Raw genomic sequence first — 21,916 nt, 5'->3', positions numbered from 1 at the left:
TATAAAGTAGTCCTCCAAAACTCTAAAACCTTCATAGAACATTTTTGCAACAGGATATGAAACTTGTGAAACACTCTGAATTCTATACTCGAAGCTTTATGCATACTTCTTTAAAGAAGTTGAAATCTTCCTATGAAAATTTGACCGTTAACCGGTAAATGAACCTTTGATACTCATATAAATTAAACATGACTAAAGTTTCATCTAGAACATGAAGATGTACATCGAGTTATTATATGTCGATGGTGGAAACGTCATAAAGCAGAAATACAATTCTCATCAGATCATGAGAGTTGAGGGATATAGATGCTTTTAGGGTTATAAGTGTGGAAAATTAAACCGAACAAAGAATTGAGACATGGCCAAAAAATTCCTCAGAAATACAAACAAAAATTAAATTGAAATATTATATTGCTAATTACTCTTTCTTCATCCTAAAATATAAGACACAACCACCACTAATGTAAAGATTAAGAAAAAATAGTATCACCTTCTTGTTTGAATTACTCCAATAAATACGATGCATATAATGCACCCAATATGGTATTAGAGATCTAGAGGGTAGGGTATTAAAAAACAAATTTAGAGGAAATAGGGGTGCTAGTAATTAATTGCATGTATGCATATTATGAAACATCGAAAAAAAGTTGTTGCATCTTTATATTTTTGTTTTTGGAATGGAGCGGGTAATAATTTAACCAGGGAAGAAATTGCAATTGCACTGTAGCTGTATATATGAAACTCCTTCGGATGAGAAAGCCAGGTGCCAGGTGGTGAATTTTCCCTTTTACTTTTGGCACACAAGCAAAACCCAATTAATCATACTGGACAATTAAAGAAGCTGATGCCATAAAAAAAGAAATAGCTATATCATTACCATGAGCCAAGCCCTTGATTAGTTCGATTGTGTCTTCTACCGCATACCTTTAGAGTTAGAGACTAAATTTAAGTTAGGCACATATGCTAGAGAAGACTCCAACAATGGCCTAATAATTAACCCTGCAACTGCAAAAAAACATACTTGTTCACTTTAATAGCACCTAAAGTTTATCCCATTTCCATTTTTGACACTTCTGTCAATTCTCAATCTTTTTCCGTTCGCCTTGATCTCTATTGACCCAGCCACGCACGCAATATGACGTTTCTACCCCTCACAAGTATAAGTAAAATGCATGGCAATGAGGGGAGAAACATCATATCGTGTGTATAGCTAGATCAATAGCAATCAAGGCGGACGGAAAACGATCGAGAATTGATGGAAGTGTTAAAAATTGGATCAGGGTGAACTTTGGATGCTATTAAAGTGAACCGATATCTTTCGATGCTATAAAACCAAAAACGCGAACTTTCGATGCTATATAACCAATTTTGCCTAGGTTTTTTCCCCCAAATTTTTAATGGAGTAAAACCGTCAATTTTGACCTTATCTTTTCTTCTTCTTATCTCTATACTCCGTAGTACATATACACGCAATAATATATGCATGCAAACTATATTGAACAGACGTCATTACACATGCAAGATGAGCTAATTAAGGTTAGTGGATCGATACAGCTATGCGCCCTGCGTGCATCCATGAACTATACACTATATATACTACGTACGCATATGCATGAAAGATACACTTTGTGTGTTAGCAAGTGTATCTAACATATACTCCCTCCTTCCCTAAATGTTTGACGCCGTTGACTTTTTTAAACATGTTTGACCACTCGTCTTATTCAAAAACTTTTATGAAATATGTAAAACTATATGTATATATAAAAGTATATTTAACAATAAATCAAATGATAGAAAAAGAATTAATAATTACTTAAATTTTTTGAATAAGACGAACGGTCAAATATGTTTGGAAAAGTCAACGGCGTCAAACATTTAGAGATGGAGGGAGTATTACCCTGAGTAGACGATTGACTCATTATATAATGATGATAATGATATGTGTGTGCTAGCTAGCTATTGTTGATTTGTCGTGTTGTAATATATACACTGGATATATATCATACTATACGCCCATAAAATTTCGCCCACTGCACCCTTACATGCCTAGACTGGGTACTCGGTATTGTTCTTTATGCAAGCTTAGCTTTCTCTCTGCATGACCTAGATCTATCGAGATAGCTAAACTATATACATATGAACTTTAGAACTTACATGTAATATTTATATTCAAGTCTACTCATAAGATCAAAGTCTTCATGTCTTCATGACAAGCCTTGCATGCACAGAAGTCGTATATTCCACCTAATTCTGCAGTACTCTTTCTTGCCCTCTGAAGTAGACTTTCTAGTTATCCTGTAATTGACTAAAGAAGCTGCGTCTTGCATGACAGCTTCAAGTTACACATGCTGTCTGGTGCTATAAATACCCACGAACTCTTCACTCAACATTCATCTCATCCTTCACTTCAGTGGCTCCATCCATCACAATGACTAAGCTCGTGGCTCTTAGCTTTATCGTCCTCCTAAGCGTTGGACTAGCCAACGCTACAAGGGTAGCTAGATATGCTAGCGCTGGAGGAGGCGGCGGTGGTGGAGGAGGTGGTGGTGGGTCAAACGGTGGTTCTGGCTGGGGATCTGGCTCTGGCTCAGGGTATGGCCAGGCAAGTGGTGATGGATCGTATGCTAGTGGAGACGGAGGTGGTGGTGGTGGTGGAGGTGGGCAGAATGGTGGATCCGGATATGGTTCTGGTTCTGGATCTGGGTATGGACAAGCCGGTGGGTATGGACCTTATGGTGGAGGATATGCTCAAGGAGGGGGTGGTGGCCAAGGTGGCGGCGGCGGGCAGAATGGTGGATCTGGATATGGTTCTGGCTCTGGATCTGGATATGGTCAAGCCGGGGGATATGGGCCATATGGTGGTGGTTATGCTCAAGCTGGTGGCCAAGGTGGTGGCGGTGGTGGTGGACAAAGTGGTCCAGGTGGTAGCGGGTATGGCAGCGGTTCTGGAAGTGGTTCTGGAAGTGCTTATGGTGGACACCCATAGTAGTGTTCCACCAACATTAGCAGAGCTTCTATATTGAAAGCTGGGTTGGACAGATATATTACTGTTATTTTTACTTGGATAATAAGAAATAAAGGGCTTCACTGAATGTAATAATTAGAGTGGTGTTGTGCACCACAATGCGGTTGTAAGCTCTTGGTGTAATTGAATGTTTGATCAATATGTTATTCCAAATGCATGATAATTCACGATCGAACCACACTGAGGACCATTTCGGTTTGAAGCCAAAACATGCCTTTTAGAAATTAACTATTTTGCTAGTGTTTGGTTCATTGATTAGTATTAATTCCTTGTTTTGGCTGGTGTAAATCTGCACCTCCTAGGTGAAGGGAATGAGATCCTCTGACTTAAGTCAGGTGACTTTTGGGGTCATTGACATCTGGGTCTATAGTAAAGAGGGGCCACATGTCAGTGTCTCAAAGTGAGCTTAAGTTAGAGGATCCCAATCCGAGGTAAAGATGACACCTAAGCTTGTTACAGTGATGCCTCACTAGAGAGTCAAAAGGTAGGAGCAAAGGTAGGAAAGGAAGGGAGAGAGGGATGGTGGGAAGGAAGAGAGAGATACGGGTGGGAAAGAGAGATTTTAATTGTCTGTATAGCTTGTTATAGAAGCACGAGTAAATCCGGCTATTTGAAATAATAAGGCGTATTTTGATCTACTACCACATGTTTTCTATTCTACAGGCTGGTAGTTAGGCTGTGGGCGAGACACAAACTGTTTGAAGTGTCCGAAGCACCCGGACAATTTATTACCAAAAATTAATGCATTGATATTTATTTACATTGTCCTTGCTGATATTAAAACAGAAAACAATTTATTTTTTTAATTTGTAGCTAGAAGTTAATACTCCCTCCTTTTTATATATTATAAGTCACTTTGACTTTTTTTTAAGTCAAATATTTTTAAGTATGACCAAGTTTATAAAAAAGTTAGTAGTATTTTCAATACAAAATAAATGTATCATCAAAATATATTCAATGTTAGACTTAATGAAAATTATTTTGTGTTATAGATGTTGCTAGGTATTTTATAAATTGGTTCAAACTTGAAAATGTTTTACTAGGAAGAAAAATTAAAACGACTTATAATATGAAACAGAGGTAGTATTAATTTTTGGACGGAGGGAGTGCATGCCTGCGGCGCCACTTGATCCATGTCATCCAAGGTTGGCATGCATATGCAGTTTGGCACCAGCTAGCATTTCCTCACTTAGAGTACGCGTGGTTTTCATATATACTACTATATGTATACTTTCCCTGACCATGCATGGGAGGCGTATTAGGCAAAGCCTAATCATAAAAGGGAAAAAAAGTTGTCCTAACTGGCCTAACAGTCGTGCCTTGCCGACCTGATATTTTCTCAATGAGAACACTGATTGTTTGGATAAATTAACTAAATTAAACAAGTGACCCAAAATGTCACTTCGCTCTACACCTAGCTTTGTATGGTCTCCTACACTACGCGGCTACACGTACTAGAAGTTCGATCATGAGCCAACTCGACACTTCGCATTCAATTAATTTGACGAACACATATGCTTATTCTCGATCCGCTGTTTTTTAGGTCGTATTTGTAGTAGTTTACAGACACTAGCTAGTTCAGTTTATTCTGCTCAATATATAGTTTATCAAATTATATATAGATATGATGACCAATATATTTGCATTCCAATACGCTTTCGGTCACTATTAATTGGTTTTAAATACATACTTTTTTTTATCTGAGATCAATATAGGAGTACCTAAGATACTTGAAATTATAATATGACCAACATACATATCGGGTGCATTAATATGCAAGAATATATATATATATTTTTTGAGAAACACAGTATAAACGCAGGCGCTCACAACGTGCGCACACTCACCCCTATGAACGCACACACGCACACCCTACTCCTATGAGCACCTCCGGAAGACTGGGCCGGCATATCTTGTTATTGGTTAGACGTCATTAATTAGACGAAATGAGGTTATACATTCAGTTAACTTATATATGCATCCTGCATGTATATATAAATGCAAACATTGTCCCTATATATATATCACAATACCTCTCATCAACTTATTAATTAATTAATATGTGGAAATGGGTGACTCACTTTATGACAATAATGTAGTAGTACTAGCCATTGTGGACTTGAGGATGCCTGGTGTGTTGCAATAGCTACAATCCAATATGTGCTGCTAAATTTTGCCTCTTGGATGCTCACATACCTGGATTAAGAGTACACGGTATATGCATGTTTCTCTGCATGACCTAGAGTTAGCCAAATTATATCCTGGCCTACTCAAAAGAGAGAAGAAAACAGCATACCTGATAGCCATCGAAAGTCATAATCCATCTAATTCCGCTGTAATCTTTTTCCTGCCAAACTAGACTTAGCAGTCAGCCAGTCATCATCTTGTAATTGATCAGAGATCAAGTGGCATCTTAACTGCAAGACACAGCTAGCTTTGCATGCCTTCCGGTGCTATAAATACTGACGAGCCCCATCACTTCGAATTCATCTCATCCTTCACTAGCTTCTCGCTAGATCAATCACAATGGGTAAGCTTGTGGCTCTTAGCTTCGTTGTCCTCCTAAGCGTTGGACTAGCCAATGCTAGCAGGGTAGCTAGATATGCTAGTGCTGGGGGTGGCGGTAGCGGCGAGGGAGGAGGTGGTGGGTCGGACGGTGGTTCCGGCTGGGGATCTGGCTCTGGCTCAGGATATGGCCAGGCGGGCGGTGATGGATCATATGCTAGTGGAGGTGGAGAAGGAGGCGGTGGAGGCGGTGGAGAGAATGGTGGTTCCGGATATGGTTCCGGTTCTGGGTCTGGGTATGGGCAAGCTGGTGGGTCTGGACCATATGGTGGTGGGTATGCTCAGGGAGGAGGTGGTGGCCAGGGTGGCGGTGGTGGACAAAATGGTGGATCTGGATATGGTTCCGGCTCTGGTTCAGGGTACGGTCAAGCCGGAGGGTATGGACCGTATGGCGGTGGATATGCTCAGGCTGGTGGCCAAGGTGGCGGCGGCGGTGGTGGACAGAGTGGTCCAGGCGGCAGCGGATATGGTAGTGGCTCAGGAAGTGGTTCGGGAAGTGCCTACGGTGGACATCCATAGAAGTGCTTCACCTAAATAACCTAGCAGTACTGACACTATGTGCTGCCTGGTTTGAGAGGTGTTGTTATTAGTTTGCGTGAATAATAACCAAATAAAGGGCTTCACTTGGATGTAATAATGAAAGTGGTCTTGTATACCACTACAGATGTAAGCTCATCAGTGTAATTGAAATGTTCGATCAATGAGTGTATTGTATCCTATATATATGATCTAGAGAATATTTCACTAGTAGTAGAGAAAGCCTAATCACACTACGGCCGGTGCATAATTGCGAATCATGCATGATCGATCGTCTTAAACTGTCAGTGGGTTTCATATAATAAAAACCAGTAGTATTGCTACCAATCATGGCTAGAACCAGTAGTGATAATTAGTTTCCAGGATTTGATTTTTAATATGCCAAACTAAAAAAGAAATATATTATATCTCGTGTATATATAGGACATGTCACAAGTCATATGCCCATCAATCTTTGCTCGCGGTTCCCCCCACCCCTCATTGTATTCGTGCAAGTGAATTTAGAGTCTGGCCGTCAGTAAAAAAATAGTGTGTCACGATGAAAAACCCTTTTTCTAGTAGTATGTAGTATATGGGAGTATGGGACTCGAAACCAACACAGCTCCCTTCATGCATCGCCAGTTTACCATCTCCGGTATAACTCAACATACCATGTTATCATATTTGTTTCATTAATTTGGCCCTTCCTTGCTAAAACTTTAACACATTTTTGGGTAGATAAATCACTTGAAATAAAAAGTTATTAACTAGGTTTCGTAATTGTCTACAAACTTATATATAAAAAGTTTGTCCAAATTCATGTATATGAAAAAAAAAATTATGGATTGTCTTTTGATATTCATTGTCAGTTTTAATGAATATTAGAGCATATAATAACTCTAAATCAAAAAGGTTTTCAACCTGTCAAGAGCTATAACTTTTATATATATGAAGTTTGTGTTCATCTAAATTGTCATGAAAAAAATAATGATTTTTTTTAAGATTGGCTCTGAGTGATTCTTATATATATATATATATATATATATAGTAAAGGCCTAAAGGAGTTGTCTTCAAGCTACGTTAAGTGGGTCGCAAGAGGAAGGAAGCAGATGGTATAACCACACCGGCAGCAACGCTGACTTCTTAGTTCATGCCATATATATACTCCCTCCGTCTCAAATTATAAGACCTATATTTATATACACGGTCTTTAATGATATACTTTAACCATTAATTTATACCATATTATGTTCCTAACAAATATAAAATTAGCATCACATAAAATTACTTTAAAATATGAATATAGTGATATACTCCCTCCATTCCAAATTATCTATATATTTCATGGGTACACCAAGACCAAGAAAAACTAATAACTCTCTTATACTATATTTACTCTAGCAACAAACTTAATGCATGCACCATCCCTACTATTTTGTAGCCAATAGTAAATCAAGATATTGCATGTGGGTTATAAATGCTTGTGTGCATGGATGCATCAATGTCCATTTACTCTAATGCATAAATAACGAATAGACCTAATGAATGAACACAAATATGTAGATTATTTAGGAATAACCTCGAAAAAACTATATGTAGATCAATTTGGAATGGAGAGAGTAACATGCATAATACTTAGCATAAATATATATGGTTAGTATGATTATTAGTCAAAAGTTACCACGTTTTAGTTTTTTTTAAAAAAAGTGTATCCTATAATTTGGGACGGAGGGAGTACCAAGTACGCAGAAAAGTACGTGTATTTGGTCACATATGTCAGGGATGCATGAGCTGGTTTGGAATTTCGGTGGTAATTCTACCTATTCTGAATAAGAGTAGGGATCACGGTGATCAGTAGCATCGATATGCCACTGCTGGATGAATGATTTATATATCCTTGTGAGAGGCCGTAAATTTGGCAGCATGATCCACTAGACATGAGCAATGATTATTTAATAGAAACGATATTATATACTCCCTCCGTCCATAAATATTTGACGTCGTTGACTTTTTCAAATATGTTTGACCATTCGTCTTATTCAAAAATTTGAAGTAATTATTAATTCTTTTTCTATCATTTGATTCATTGTTAAATATACTTTTATATATACATATAATTTAACATATTTCACAAAAGTTTTTAATAAGACGAACGGTCAAACATGTTTAAAAAAGTCAATAGCGTCAAATATTTGGACGGAGGGAGTATATTATTGCAGCTTCCTCTTTCAAAGAGTAAAGAAAAAACAGTCGATCTTGCGCCACATGCAGGTCGATCCATTGAGCTTTTTACCTTTTTTTTTTAGATATTAATGTTGAGCTTTTTACCTGACCAAAAGCTCGCGTCGCAGTAGGTACGGTGGTCAAAGCTATACGTATAATACATCACATGGTCAACATCATACGAATCAGCAGCATCATTTTTCTAAGTATATATGTATTCCTACTGCTAGTACTAGCTAGCAAGCGACACTCAGAGTACGTTGTTTTCGTAGTACTTTCCCTGATTAGTTAGCTACAGTATCGACTGAACATTAATTCTTGCTGAAGAAAGTATCAAGTCAACAAATTAAGCCAACAACCACACGTATTAGGCGAAGCCTTATCAGAAACAAAAGGTTTTCCTGCAAACTGGCCTAAATAAGAGTCATATACCTTCCTAGCTGAACAGTGGTTCTCGTAATAAACCAGTGAACGGAAAATTTCACTCTTCACTTCAGCTTTGCATGGTCTCCAACTCTAGAAACTCTAGAAGCATAAGTATCAAGCCAAACTCTAGACACGTAATCTGTCCAGATTCGTTTTAGGATGAGGGAGATATTGAGTAGTAAATTTGAGCCTTAAAAATTTTAACAAAACACGTTTTCTTTAATACTTTAGATAAAGTTTATAATAACCTAAAAAAAATGTAGTAACAAAAAATGATTTATTATACCAGTTGATTAATACTAGGTGATACCCATGCTTTATTGCGGAATGAATGGATGAATATGTTAAATACTACAGAAATGATGATGTTGAAATATTGTGAAATGATGTGAGGAAGATGATTTGACATATTTATATGTTGAACTCTATAATGGTATATTTTAGATAATATATCACGCTTGCATGTGATTTAAAATGATCTAACAAAACAGTTTTTCTATAGTACTTTAAATAAAGTTTATAATAACCTCCAAAAGAAATGTAGGTAATAAAAAAATATTGATTATACCAATTCATTAATACTATATGATATCCCGTGCTTTGCTGTGGAATGAATGGATGGATATATGTTAAATATTATAGAAATGATAATGTTGAAATATTATGAAAATAATGTGAGGAAGATGATTTCACATATTTATATGTTGAACTCTACGATATTATATTTTAGATGATGTGTCATGCTTGCATGTGATTTAAGATGCTCTACAATAGTAATTGCTAGTAGATGATGATGTGGTATATTTGCATCTTGAGTTTTAGTTTCTAATAATTACTAGCGGGCACTAATTATATACAAGGTATTGATTCCACTATCACATAATATTGCTATCACTATACTATTAAATGTATATTCTAGAAAATAATGGTCGGGCCTTGAGCACTACATTGTTCACCTTGTTGAATTATAATATGCCCTACGAAAATCAAAGGGTGGATAAGCACAACACGGAAAAGACTAATTAATCAGATGTCATACATGCAAGAAATTATATTTAGTGCATACAGCTATGCATCTTGCATGCATACACTACACAGCCACACATTACCACACATGAAAGGTATGTACGTGTAGCATATATAACTTAATTATTAACATGTGACAGCGACTCATTTTATGATATATTGTAGTACTAGCTATTGTATCTATAGGCTTAGTCCAGCTAGCTGTGATCTATATATCATCCTGCCCATAATTAAATTTAATTTGCCCATTGGAAGTGCTCAATTACTTGGACTCAGTAAGTGGTATTATTATTTATGTTTCTCTAGCTATCTAAATATATAATATTATACGTATCAATTCACACGTTATCTTTATTCAGGCCAACTAATAAGAAAGTATGTATAACCAGGCATAAAAGTCATAGTCCATCTAATTCGGCTGCACTCTTTTTCCCCTGTGAAGTAGACTTTGTAATTATGTAGTACTACGTAATTGACTAGAGATCATGCTAGTGGCATCTTGCTTGACAGCTTAATTTACATCAATCACAATGGCTAAGCTAGTGCTATAAATACCGACGAGCCGTTCGCTTGAAATCCATCCCATCCATCCTTGGCTTACTTATCTAGATCAATCACAATGGCTAAGCTTGTGGCTCTTACCTTCGTTGTCTTGGTGAGCATTGGACTAGCCAATGCTGGAAGGGTGGCTAGATATGCTAGTGCAGGCGGTGGCGGCGGTGGAGGGGGAGGTGGCGGTGGGTCAAACGGTGGATCTGGATGGGGATCCGGTTCTGGCTCTGGGTATGGCCAGGCAAGTGGCGGTGGAGCATATGCTAGTGGAGGCGGAGGAGGAGGAGGTGGTGGAGGTGGACAGAATGGCGGATCCGGATACGGTTCCGGTTCTGGGTCTGGTTATGGACAAGCTGGTGGGTATGGACCATATGGTGGAGGATATGCTCAAGGAGGGGGTGGCGGACAAGGTGGCGGTGGTGGACAAAATGGTGGATCCGGATCTGGGTATGGCTCTGGCTCTGGGTATGGTCAAGCTGGAGGGTATGGGCCGTACGGTGGTGGATATGCTCAGGCCGGTGGCCAAGGTGGCGGTGGCGGTGGTGGACAGAGCGGTCCTGGTGGCAGCGGGTATGGTAGTGGATCAGGAAGCGGATCTGGAAGTGCGTATGGTGGACACCCATAAAAACATGTAGAATCTAAATAAACTAGCACCACAGGCCATGTGTGCTGATTGCATGTTTGAGAGATGTGTTATTTACGTAAATAATGGGTAATAAAGGGCCTCCGTTGAATACACTGTAATAACAAAATGTACTGGTCATTGTACACCACAATTCTACACAGCCCACCGGTGTAACTAGATGTTTGATCAATACATAGTAGTGTTGACAGTGTTGCGTCATACTTTAAAGTCAAGAGAGCATTTGAATCTCTGGTTGCTGTTGCATGCTCTTCTGCAGATCAGACTCCATACATGTGCTTTGCAGCAGTATGCATGGAGAGGCATTAGGTTACTATGAAAAAAAGATCGTGCAAATAAGGTTAAGCTGACCTTTGTCTGGACAGATAAGTTTGACTTAAAAGAACAAATCTTTGTGGTTTTAACGATTTAAAAGTAAAATAAACTACGATAAAAATATAAAAAAATAACTTTTGAATTGAGTTTTAAAATTTAAATTTTGAATGTAGCTTAACTAAAAGACATATATAGGAGAAACAATAGGGGAGCAGAAAAATAGTTGATTTGTATTGGTGTCTTATGGGTGCTCTAGGTCCATCTCTCTTGCCGGCAACGCCGAACTACTTGAACCCGAGTAATTAGCTTCCTTAAGCCACACGAATGGTCTTGTCGGACATATATGAAAATACGTTTTCACATGCAGCCGTCGATGCAGGGTCCACATAGCATACAGCCATATATGTTTAGCGAAAAAGGTTTCCAGAGCAGTGATTACCCTCTCTATTCTAACTTATTTTTTATTCTTCACTCCTCTCTTTCTCCCACTTGTATACCTACCCCAGCCCACTCCTCTCCCCTCTCCACCCTCCCGACAACGGGCACAGGCGATGGCGGTTGAAATGGTGGGTGTGGTCGACCGGCAGCGGCGGCGGTTGTGGGCGATAGCTACGGCGACAGTGGGCGTGGGCGACGGTGGTGGCCCCCTCGGCTCTCCCCCGCGCAGATCCAGGGACGGGTTCGAGCGGGAGGCCGGTGGCGGCTCTCCCCTGCCCTCCCCTTTTTAGTTGTGGATCTACATGAAACCCAACTTGTGAGCACACTCACACTATATACCCTTTTTTTTTTCTTCCTTTGCTTTTTAGCCTTTCTTCATATGAGTGCAAAGCAATGGAAAAAGCTTTGCCATCCGCCATATAGTTCACATGGAACGCATATCAGGTCCTACTCACATGCATTTAGCATCCTCCGTCCCTTTCAAAATCAATACTTTTTATTTTTATATATATGACACTAAAACTTGCTATTCGCATAGCTTTCTACCTAGATTTTAAATTTTGGGGCAATTGCTTATTTGACCCAGTTTTGAACTCTAACTACCAATTTGACCCTACTTTTTGAAGTTTGCTTATTTGACCCTCCTTTTCAAAAACGAAGCTACGGTATGACCCTATTCTGTTAAGGGCATCTAACGGTGTTAACTGAAGCACAAAATGTCTCTTCTGCCCTTACTCATTTGACCCTATTACATGTGGGACCCACCCGTCAGTTCTCTTCTCCTCTCCTCTCTTCTCTCTTCTCTACGGATTGACCACAGGGAGAGGCGGCCAAAGGCGAGACGGCGAGCCGACGCCGGCCTTGGTGATGACGACGACGACGACAAGTGGCGGCGGCGCGTTCTTATCCTCTCCTCCACGTATCCACCACAGGGAGAGGCGACGAAAGGCGAGACGGCGCCGGCCCTGGTGACGACGACAACGAGGAATGGCGGCGGTGAGTCCGGGCGGTGGAGCTCGAGCTGCGGTCAGCGGATCCGGCGCCGCCACCGCCACCTCCCTCATCCCGCGCCGGCGCCGCCTCAGTCGCCGCCGCCCCTCAGCCGGCGTGGATCTTCTCCCTCCACGCCCCTCAGCCGCCGCCACCGCCGCTCCCTCCCTCCGCCCCCTCAGCGCCACAGCCGCCGCCTCCCTCATCCCGTGCCGGCGCCACCTCAGCCGCCGCCGCTCCCTCCCTCCCTCCCTCCCTCCGCGCCCCTCAGCTGCCGCGCCGGTGCCACCTCAACCGCCACCGCTCCCTCCCTCCGCGCCCCTCAGCCGTCGCCGCCGCCGCTCCCTCCCTCCACCCCCTCAGTCACCGCCGCCGCCCCCTAGCACCGCCGCCACAAGTCGAGCGAGCAGGAAGGAGGAAGGAGAAAGAGAGAGAAATGTGGATAAGGTTGGGTGGATGGATAGGGTCTCCTAAGGGTATTCTGGGTATTATAAATATTAGTTGCATTTCTTTTTTTATTTTAAATCAAACCTTAACGGACTAGTGGAAACAGGGTCAGACGGGAGCTTCGTTTTTGAAAAGAAGGGTCAAACAAGCAAACTTCGAAAAGTAGGGTCAAATTGGTAGTTAGGGTTTAAAACGAGGTCAAATAAGCAATTGCCCTTAAATTTTCATATCTGAACTTTTAGTTTAGGCTTTTGACTATATGGGTATGACTTACACTAGAAACGTACTAATTATTTCCGTAGAAATACTCTCTCTAGAACCATTTTGGATAAAAGCTTTAATTTCCATAGAACAATGTTCTACATAACAACGTATACCCAGTATGAAAAAAAAATCAACTGAAAATTAAGAACTTTTAATCCAGCATCGATTCTTTTTCTCTTTAGAGCAAATTAAAATTCTATGAAAAAAATCAAATAATTAACTTTTTATTGAAAGTTGTTATTTAATTTAAAAAATTAACTAAGTAGTGCAAATTTGTGCTAGAATTTAAAAGATATTCAAAGTAATTATTAAATCAAATTTTAAAGAAGCCCACATCTCGTGTGGCGCATGGCCACACGGGACACGAGAGCACACGTGCGAAATAGCATGTTTCTGTGTGGGCATGATAATAGTATAGCTTGCCAAAGTGCGGTTGTGGTGGGTTTTTTGTGTGTATTGTGATGTGTATTTCTTTGAGACATGAGTCATTAAAGTGTTGATCGACGATTTATTATGGCAAATTGGTTATCTTCATTTTGTCAGCACTAACAGGCATACCCCCACTGGCACTGCCTATCCTTCCTTCGATAATTATTTCCTTATAAAGCTGCTTCGTTTAGCCTTTAGCTTATAAATATAAACGAAAATTTAAATTTAAAACTTAAATTTATTTTTTTGAATTTTCAAAATATATTTTAATCTTCTTTATTTGTTTTTAAAATCACTAACAAACACGTATATAAATGTTTTACTCATAAAATATTATTTAATCGTTAAATAATAAACTGTTTTGCTCGTAACTATAATCGTGACACCCCGTTTATAGTCTCTGGGCAACTCGACCCATGATCCATCGTGCAGTTAATTAGATCCATTGTTTTGATTGGGAAGCACACACACATATCGAGTGTTCATTGCCTTTTTCGTTTTTTTTCCCCATAAGCTTAGATTCGCACATGCTAAAAACCCACTTGATTAATTAGCCCAAAAGTAATGCATATTGAACGTACATATCCCATTCCATGATTCTTCGAGATCATTGTTTATATTTTTAAGCCACTTCATTGTTTTTTTAATTGTTAAATTAGATGCAAAGTGCTATTCTGGCAGAAATCTACCTAATAACTACGGGTGAAGACAGTGGGGGTCACTTGTTATTACCGAGAGGACTAAGTACAGGCCTTCTGCAAGAAACACGTTTCAGCTCAAGTCACAAACGCGTGCTCTGCTCTTTTCTTTCTCTTATTTTTTTTTAGAATTACACAATACAACGCAGACACTCGCAATGCACGCGTACTTACCCCCTATGAACGCACGCAAACCCTACCTCTACGAGCATCTTCGAAGACTGGGCCGGCAAGTCATTGAGATTGACGAAGTCACCACAGGCGTCTCGTTGTCGACAGGTACATTGCCTACCACTGAATCTTTCCATCACATTATTGGGATGTGCTCCCTCCGTTTTTTCAATATACGATGTCATTAACCTTTTAAAACACTTTAACCATTCATCTTATTTAAAAAATTTATATGATTAATATTTATTTTCTTGATTTGAATTATTATTAAAAGTTCTTTAAACATAACTAATATTTTTTATGTTTGTACAAAAGACAACAATGTTATATTGTAAAGAATGGAGGTATATATGTTGTGACAAAGTAATAAATTAACAGATTGTCAAACTGTGGACTCAGAGTACGTGGTTTTCATACTTTCCCTGACCATGTAGCTACCAACAATTTCAACCCAACATACATAGCCCACAAAGTGATAGTCAAGCCATGCCTGAAACAAAAAAGTTTGCTTAACTAACTGGCCTGAGAGTCATATCTTGCCTACTCGTTCTTCTTTTTGTTCCCTGAAGAACACTGATTCAGATAAACCAGAGACCGAATGTGTCACTCTGTGCTAGAGCTCTGCATGGTCTCCAACACTATAAATACCCAAGCAACCCTCACACTCTGCACCCATCTCATCATCCAAACACATAGAGTACTTAATTAGCAATGGCCAGAACCAAGTTGGTATCTCTTAGCTTTGTTGTTCTGCTGAGCGTTGGTCTAGCCAATGCCGCAAGGGTAGCTAGATATGCTAGCGCCGAGGGTGGCGGTAGTGGAGGGGGAGGTGGTGGAGGGTCCGAGGATGGTTCTGGATGGGGATCCGGCTCTGGCTCTGGGTATGGTCAGGCCGGCGGATCTTCCGGTGGAGCATATGCTAGTGGAGGCGGGGGAGGTCAAGGTGGTGGAGGCGGTCAAAATGGTGGATCTGGATATGGTTCTGGGTCCGGTTCTGGTTATGGCCAGGCTGGTGGCTATGGCCCTCATGGTGGAGCGTACGCTCAAGGAGGTGGCCAAGGTGGAGGCGGTGGTGGTGGGGTGAATGGTGGGTCAAGATATGGTTCCGGCTCTGGGTCTGGATATGGTCAGGCTGGTAGCTATGGCCCCGGTGGAGCTTATGCTCAAGGAGGTGGACAAGGTGGAGGTGGCGGTGGTGGACAAAATGGAGGGTCTGGGTATGGTTCTGGCTCTGGCTATGGCCAAGCTGGTAGTTATGGCCCAGGTGGAGCATATGCTCAAGGAGGTGGACAAGGTGGAGGTGGCGGCGGTGGACAGTATGGCGGGTCTGGGCATGGTTCTGGCTCTGGCTATGGCCAAGCTGGTAGTTATGGCCCAGGTGGAGCATATGCTCAAGGAGGTGGACAAGGTGGAGGTGGTGGCGGTGGACAATACGGCGGGTCTGGTTCTGGCTCTGGATCTGGTTCTGGCCAAGCTGGTGGATACGGGCCTTACGGTGGAGGATATGCTCAGGCAGGCGGTCAAGGCGGCGGTGGCGGGGGTGGGCATCCATAGAACTTCTATATAGTGAACAACTGCATTTTATGCAGTTAAATAATATCAAAGAGGCCCTTGTTATGTGGTAACCGATAATAGAATAAAAGTAGTGGTAATGTAAACTACTATGTAATGTTACTGGTGCAATGAATAACCTCTTGCCTTATGCTTCTTATACTATTGTAGAAACTATTATGTTAGTAGGTCCTAGTGGAGTGAAAAAAATTTTTGGACGACAACTTTAGAAGTTTTGAATGAAACATTTTAAAATATAAACAGATTCTCACTGACATTGAATGTTGTTTTAAAGGAACAAAAAAAATTGAAGTTTACAAATGTTGTAACCAAGAAAGAATGAGGAAGCTAAGAGAGAGCATTATTTCATCCTACAAACATGTAAGAGATAATATCCTCCTTAAAGAACCAAGCCCCAACCAAGCATAATATTCTGAAAATTATTCAGCCTTATTGTCGAAAAATTGTCGATGTGCTCCAAACTTTGTACAATCAATCAATCACTAAAATTACAAATCATCTATCACTCGCAATTAATATTCAAAACAAAGAACCACAGGAGAAACAAAATTGACATATATATATATCTGGTAGTGAGCCAGATAATTTGCTTAATTATAGGAGTTAAATAGGCTTTTTAATTTTCTCCCTTTTAATATAAGTAGATCATTTTTTTTTACCTTACATATTTAATTTAAGATTGATGGGCAGTACCTTACTCTATGTTACCAAATATTATCTTAATTTATCATAACTGGATAAATGGTTTTCCAATTTTTTCCTTCTGCGTGGAGTAAAATTATATGTTGTTCATTTTTTTTCATTACATCTTAAGCATGCATGCAGCCATATTTGTCCAGTAATCATACCTCTATTTGTAGATTAAGGACTCGTGCATGGTCTAATCATGTTGGAGAGTCAGCGCTTGCATGGGGTGACTGACAAGAACACTGCACATGTAGACATGTAGTTCAGTTTATTTTGCCACGTAATTAAGTTTCCTAGCTTGGTACACTGCAAAGTCACAAACTGACAATATCGACAATATCAAATACAGTAGGTAGTATAAATATTACGACAATGTTCGTCATAGAGCTTTGTGATGTTGCACAAAAAGCTAGGGCTAGCTGCCAGCGTTCTTAATGATATTGTTGACAAAACCTCACTTCCCTGAATTCAGTAACACTAAAAAGGGATATCCATGTACAGATATATACTTGCAACTAAACTAGAGATGGTCAAATGCATGGGCTTATGTACGTCCATGGTTTTGATACTTTCCCTGAACTAGAGAACAAACTGCAAAATCAGACAAATCTTTTTTTCCAATCCCCTGGCAATGGCCTTCTAGCCATTTGCGTCGTGTAACCAGAACCCTGTTTTCTTCTAATATACCGACGTGCAATTCTTTTTGTGCGTTAGCGAAAAAAAAGTCAGACAAATCTTAAACACCCTGGACGTAATAGTCAAGCCTTATGAGAAAAACGCTGGCTTTAGCGAGTCATCCCTTACCTACTCCGGCTATTGTTTTTATTCCTGAAGCACACTGCAATATATGCTCACTATTCTCCAAAACTGATTCGATCGTGGTTTATTTACAATTATAACTTCCACACCTATTCATTTGTCATTTGGGATCATTTCCTATCTTATGTCATTGGCTGTAGAAGATTGATAGATAGGCTATCAGTGCACTCTTCCGGGTGGGACCAGAACTTCCTACTCGTTCTCGCACCCCAGCGCACGGAAAGAAAAGTAAGTTGTTTTGGCGAACATCAAAGAAAAAACGAATTTTGGCTCTACGTCCGGTCGGGTATGTTCGCGCTGCACAAGTCCAGAGTTGTGTGTACCCCTAGTGAAAGCGCTGGACAAAGACACTCGCCCAGGCTTTATACCTATATTTGCCCCGCCCTATGACCCAAAACTAAAAATGAGCCTTGCGACGAGACGCCAATGTTATGGAAGTTCCTGGATTGTTTGAAATCAGATTAGTACCAGTTCAATAGACATTCTGCTGGAACTCACCTTTATCTTTAGAGATGATGATGGGTGCACTGCGTTTTCAAAAGCTTCCTGTCGAACACTATTGACCAAAATGTCATTATGCACCATGCAATTCGTTCCGTCATCTCATCCTTGGAAATACATACAGCACATCATGGCCGGGAGAAAGTTCCACATTTTGCAACCAACTCAAAGCCTAAATTTGAATCAGGAATATGATTGGTTAATTTAACAGCAAGGAACAAAGCTAAGCATTGTGAATTCCAGACCAGGTACTGTTTATCAGTTAACTAAAGGGGCATGGAAAGAATGCATTCTGAACTTATCTTGAGCTTCTAGTTCGCCCTGCAATATCTACAGACTCTAGCTACTAACCACCAAGTTATTTTTTGGGATGAAAAACAGCAGAGAGCCAGTGTCTGAGCAATTATAAATTTCTAACATCACAAAATAAAAACTATCTCAGCGAGTACAATTAACAATAAACAGCTAAAGATTGCATAGGGAAGAATTTTCACCGAAGCTACCCAAGCTAGTGCTCAGGTTCATGTCTCACTACTAAAATGCAACTGTCAACCCTGTCTACAAATGCCAGATTACCGTGGGAATTCAATGTTACATTACGATTCAACAACATTTCTGTGGAGGTAATATAATACAGTGAATCACCATGAAGGCACGGAGAATACACACACCCTCCAGATTCCTAACCACCGGTGAGTTTCAAATCCAAATTGAATCGTCCGATGCATGGGTGAGTTCAATCGAAGCAATCAACAGAACTACGAATTGGGGGTAAATACAGAAACACTCGAAGACTAACCTCGAGGAAGTCAACAACGGCGTGGGCGCCGCTGGCGAATCCACCGCCCGTCGCTGTAGCGTTCGGCGCCGCCGCGGGAGGGGGCGCGGCTCTAGACGAGGTCACCGTCGCCGACGCCGGCGGCGGCGTCTCCGCCCCCGCGTCTGCTAATGGGCAAGGTAGTACTGTGGGCCGGCATGGACGAGGCCCAATATGGTAGCGATCCATCTCAGTGTGGGCCTCTAGTTAAATCAATGGGCCGTCAAGATTGGACCCACGTTTCGGCCGTCAATTTCTTTTGCGGGCTGAATGGGCTGAATTCTTTCGTCCAGAAGAGATGGGCTAGATTTATATATGGGCTGGATTGTATCGAGGATAAGAGGTAGTAGGCCGAATTTGTTTGTGGGCCAAATTCTCTGATCCCCTCCGGCGCCGGCGCCGGCGCCGGCGAGGCGGAGACGGCGGCCTCGTGGCTGATTGAACGGAGGCGCTTTATACTTCTCTTCGCCTTGTCAAATTCAGTTAAATGAATGGAACAGTATTCTGTCACTGAAAGAGAGATCTACGATTATTCTGGCCAATTCTGGCTAGTTAATTAGCCATGCAGATGTTGGAGAATTTTCGTTTTAGACAAGAACAAACAGATGCAGGTGAATTGGTCTATGCAAACATATACTCCTATATATTGATCGATTGTGTATTTGTGTTTTGATGATTGATAGTGTTTCGATCCAGAAGATAGTTTATTAGTTTGGCTTATGTCTCACCGTGATCATCTCTTAACGCAAGATAAAATTGGTTGTTGGAATCAACTAGTCAGCATCTGCGTGCACACGGAGAAAGCAAGCAGATTGCTGCAGTGTTTTGGTTTCTTTTGCAACTTCCAATGCTCTCTACGTATCTGACCTAAACGACAACCAGTGTACCACTAAAATATAAACTTGACTGTGTTTTTGTAGGGTATGTCCTATGCTGGAGTACAATGGATGGTCAAATGCCTGGGCTCATAGAACATGGTATCGACTATCGACAGGCTACTTTCCCTGACCATAGGGCATATATACCTGCGCCCAACCTTACAACGTACACACATGTAGTCAAGCAGAATCAAAGAAAAGGTTGCGTTTGATTGTCCCAATAGTCATACGATGCCAACCTCTTCTTGGACTTGTACTCACGAAGCACACGGCAACGCTGCTCTGCTTTGATAAAACCAGTGACCAAATGGCACAGATTGCATATTTGCACAGCAACTTTGTATGGCCTTCTTTTTTCTTTTTTTTTACACTCACTTTGTATGGCCTCCAGCACTATAAATAGAGACACACGCTTCGTACTCTCATCTCAACCTTCAGATTCACATCTGTGAGATAACAATGGCTAGAAGCAAGTTTGTTGCTCTTAGCTTCGTCGTCCTCCTTGGCATTGGACTGACCAATGCTACAAGGGTAGCTAGGTATGTGAGCGCTGGAGGAGGCGGTGGGGGAGGCGGAGGTGGTGGTGGGTCAGGGAATGGTTCTGGGTGGGGATCTGGCTCTGGCTCAGGGTATGGCCAAGCTGGAGGCTCTGGTGGAGCATATGCTAGTGGAGGTGGTGGCGGTGGAGGTGGTGGAGGTGGACAAAACGGTGGATCTGGGTATGGTTCTGGATCTGGTTCAGGTTATGGTCAGGCTGGTGGATATGGGTCCCATGGTGGTGCGTACGCTCAAGGAGGCGGTCAAGGTGGTGGTGGAGGTGGTGGGGCAAATGGTGGGTCTGGATATGGTTCCGGATCTGGCTCTGGCTATGGTCAGGCTGGTGGCTACGGTCCTCATGGTGGAGCATATGCTCAGGGTGGCGGACAAGGTGGTGGTGGTGGCGGTGGATACAATGGTGGATCAGGTTATGGTTCTGGTTCTGGATCTGGTTACGGCCAAGCTGGTTCATACGGGCCCTACGGTGGTGGCTATGCTCATGCAGGTGGTCAAGGTGGCGGCGGCGGCGGAGGGCAGAGTGGCCCAGGTGGCCATGGATATGGAAGTGGCTCTGGAAGCGGTTCTGGATCTGCCTATAGTGGTGGGCACCCATAGGACTGTTATCTAAATGAACTATGTGAATGATGTGTGCCAACATATATGGCCCTAAAATAAATATGTACCAAATAATACGTCTTGTACCAAAATAATATGCCATGGCATAGTTGTCATAGCTGGATAGTTGTAATAAAAGTAGTAGTCTTTAAGACTACTAAATACAATATATGTACACTTTCTCCTTAATTGATCGGTAACCTATTCAATTATTATGGACAAGAGGGAATTTTGGCGAAGAACCTTGCATCACTCCAGGAGGGATAGCTCGGGCAGCAAAACCCTACTAGCCGCCTCCACCACTTCTCCTCACTCCTCCTCTTCACCTCGTCGCTGCCTGAACGAGGTACTAGTAGTCCGCGCTCCAGCTGGGAATGCTGGGATGTTGGGGATACTAGGAATGGTAATATGTATCTGTGTTTTTGTTATTTTGCAGCAGGCATGGCTAGCAAAGGCTTGACGCTAGCCAAAAAAATAAATTTATTTTTTTTGGTAAATTACTCATCGGTGACGGGTTAAAAAAAAGCAACGTCACGGGTGCGCATAAAAAACGTTGGTTCTAAAACAGAAACCATCCCAATAAGTCATCGGTGACGGTCTCAAAACCATATCGACAAAGGTGACAAACATCTTTATCAGTTTGTAGTAGGGGATCATCACGGATGAATCATCCGTGACAGGCTCTAGTTTCACTCCTTTGTTGGGTCAAACCTATTGGTAATGGTCTTTTGTGTCGGCCCGACATAGATCACTATCATTGGT

At 41.3% G+C, this 21,916-nt stretch overlaps 4 protein-coding genes and 1 long non-coding RNA gene across 5 annotated transcripts; 4 read left to right on the top strand and 1 right to left on the bottom strand.

Moving 5' to 3' along the window:
- Nucleotides 1–2,392: 2,392 nt before the first annotated feature.
- On the top strand, nucleotides 2,393–3,200 carry LOC4348771 (putative glycine-rich cell wall structural protein 1). The gene has a single exon (XM_015757795.2). The coding sequence runs from the start codon at nucleotides 2,429–2,431 to the stop codon at nucleotides 2,984–2,986; it is 558 nt and encodes a 185-aa protein (XP_015613281.1). The 5' UTR covers nucleotides 2,393–2,428; the 3' UTR covers nucleotides 2,987–3,200.
- A 2,313-nt stretch (nucleotides 3,201–5,513) lies between these two features.
- Nucleotides 5,514–6,313, top strand: LOC9271548 (putative glycine-rich cell wall structural protein 1). Its single transcript, XM_015757521.3, has one exon. The coding sequence runs from the start codon at nucleotides 5,552–5,554 to the stop codon at nucleotides 6,107–6,109; it is 558 nt and encodes a 185-aa protein (XP_015613007.1). The 5' UTR covers nucleotides 5,514–5,551; the 3' UTR covers nucleotides 6,110–6,313.
- Nucleotides 6,314–10,360: 4,047 nt separating this feature from the next.
- Nucleotides 10,361–11,191, top strand: LOC4348770 (putative glycine-rich cell wall structural protein 1). Its single transcript, XM_066304934.1, has one exon. The coding sequence runs from the start codon at nucleotides 10,401–10,403 to the stop codon at nucleotides 10,956–10,958; it is 558 nt and encodes a 185-aa protein (XP_066161031.1). The 5' UTR covers nucleotides 10,361–10,400; the 3' UTR covers nucleotides 10,959–11,191.
- Nucleotides 11,192–15,398: 4,207 nt separating this feature from the next.
- On the top strand, nucleotides 15,399–21,343 carry LOC4348769 (glycine-rich cell wall structural protein 1.8). Its single transcript, XM_026020649.2, has 3 exons — nucleotides 15,399–16,279; nucleotides 19,117–19,264; nucleotides 20,406–21,343. The coding sequence occupies exons 1-3, from the start codon at nucleotides 15,440–15,442 to the stop codon at nucleotides 21,152–21,154; spliced, it is 1,737 nt and encodes a 578-aa protein (XP_025876434.1). The 5' UTR covers nucleotides 15,399–15,439; the 3' UTR covers nucleotides 21,155–21,343.
- LOC107278987 (uncharacterized) lies at nucleotides 16,711–19,263 on the bottom strand. Its single transcript, XR_001540304.3, has 3 exons — nucleotides 19,107–19,263; nucleotides 18,305–18,479; nucleotides 16,711–17,229 (listed from the first exon to the last, which is right to left on the bottom strand). It is a non-coding gene; the product is annotated as an uncharacterized lncRNA (long non-coding RNA).
- Nucleotides 21,344–21,916: the final 573 nt, after the last annotated feature.

This window comes from Oryza sativa, chromosome 10, assembly GCF_034140825.1.
Source record: "Oryza sativa Japonica Group chromosome 10, ASM3414082v1".
NCBI classification, from domain to species: domain Eukaryota; kingdom Viridiplantae; phylum Streptophyta; class Magnoliopsida; order Poales; family Poaceae; genus Oryza; species Oryza sativa.
This window is presented reverse-complemented; position numbering and strand designations above follow the sequence as displayed.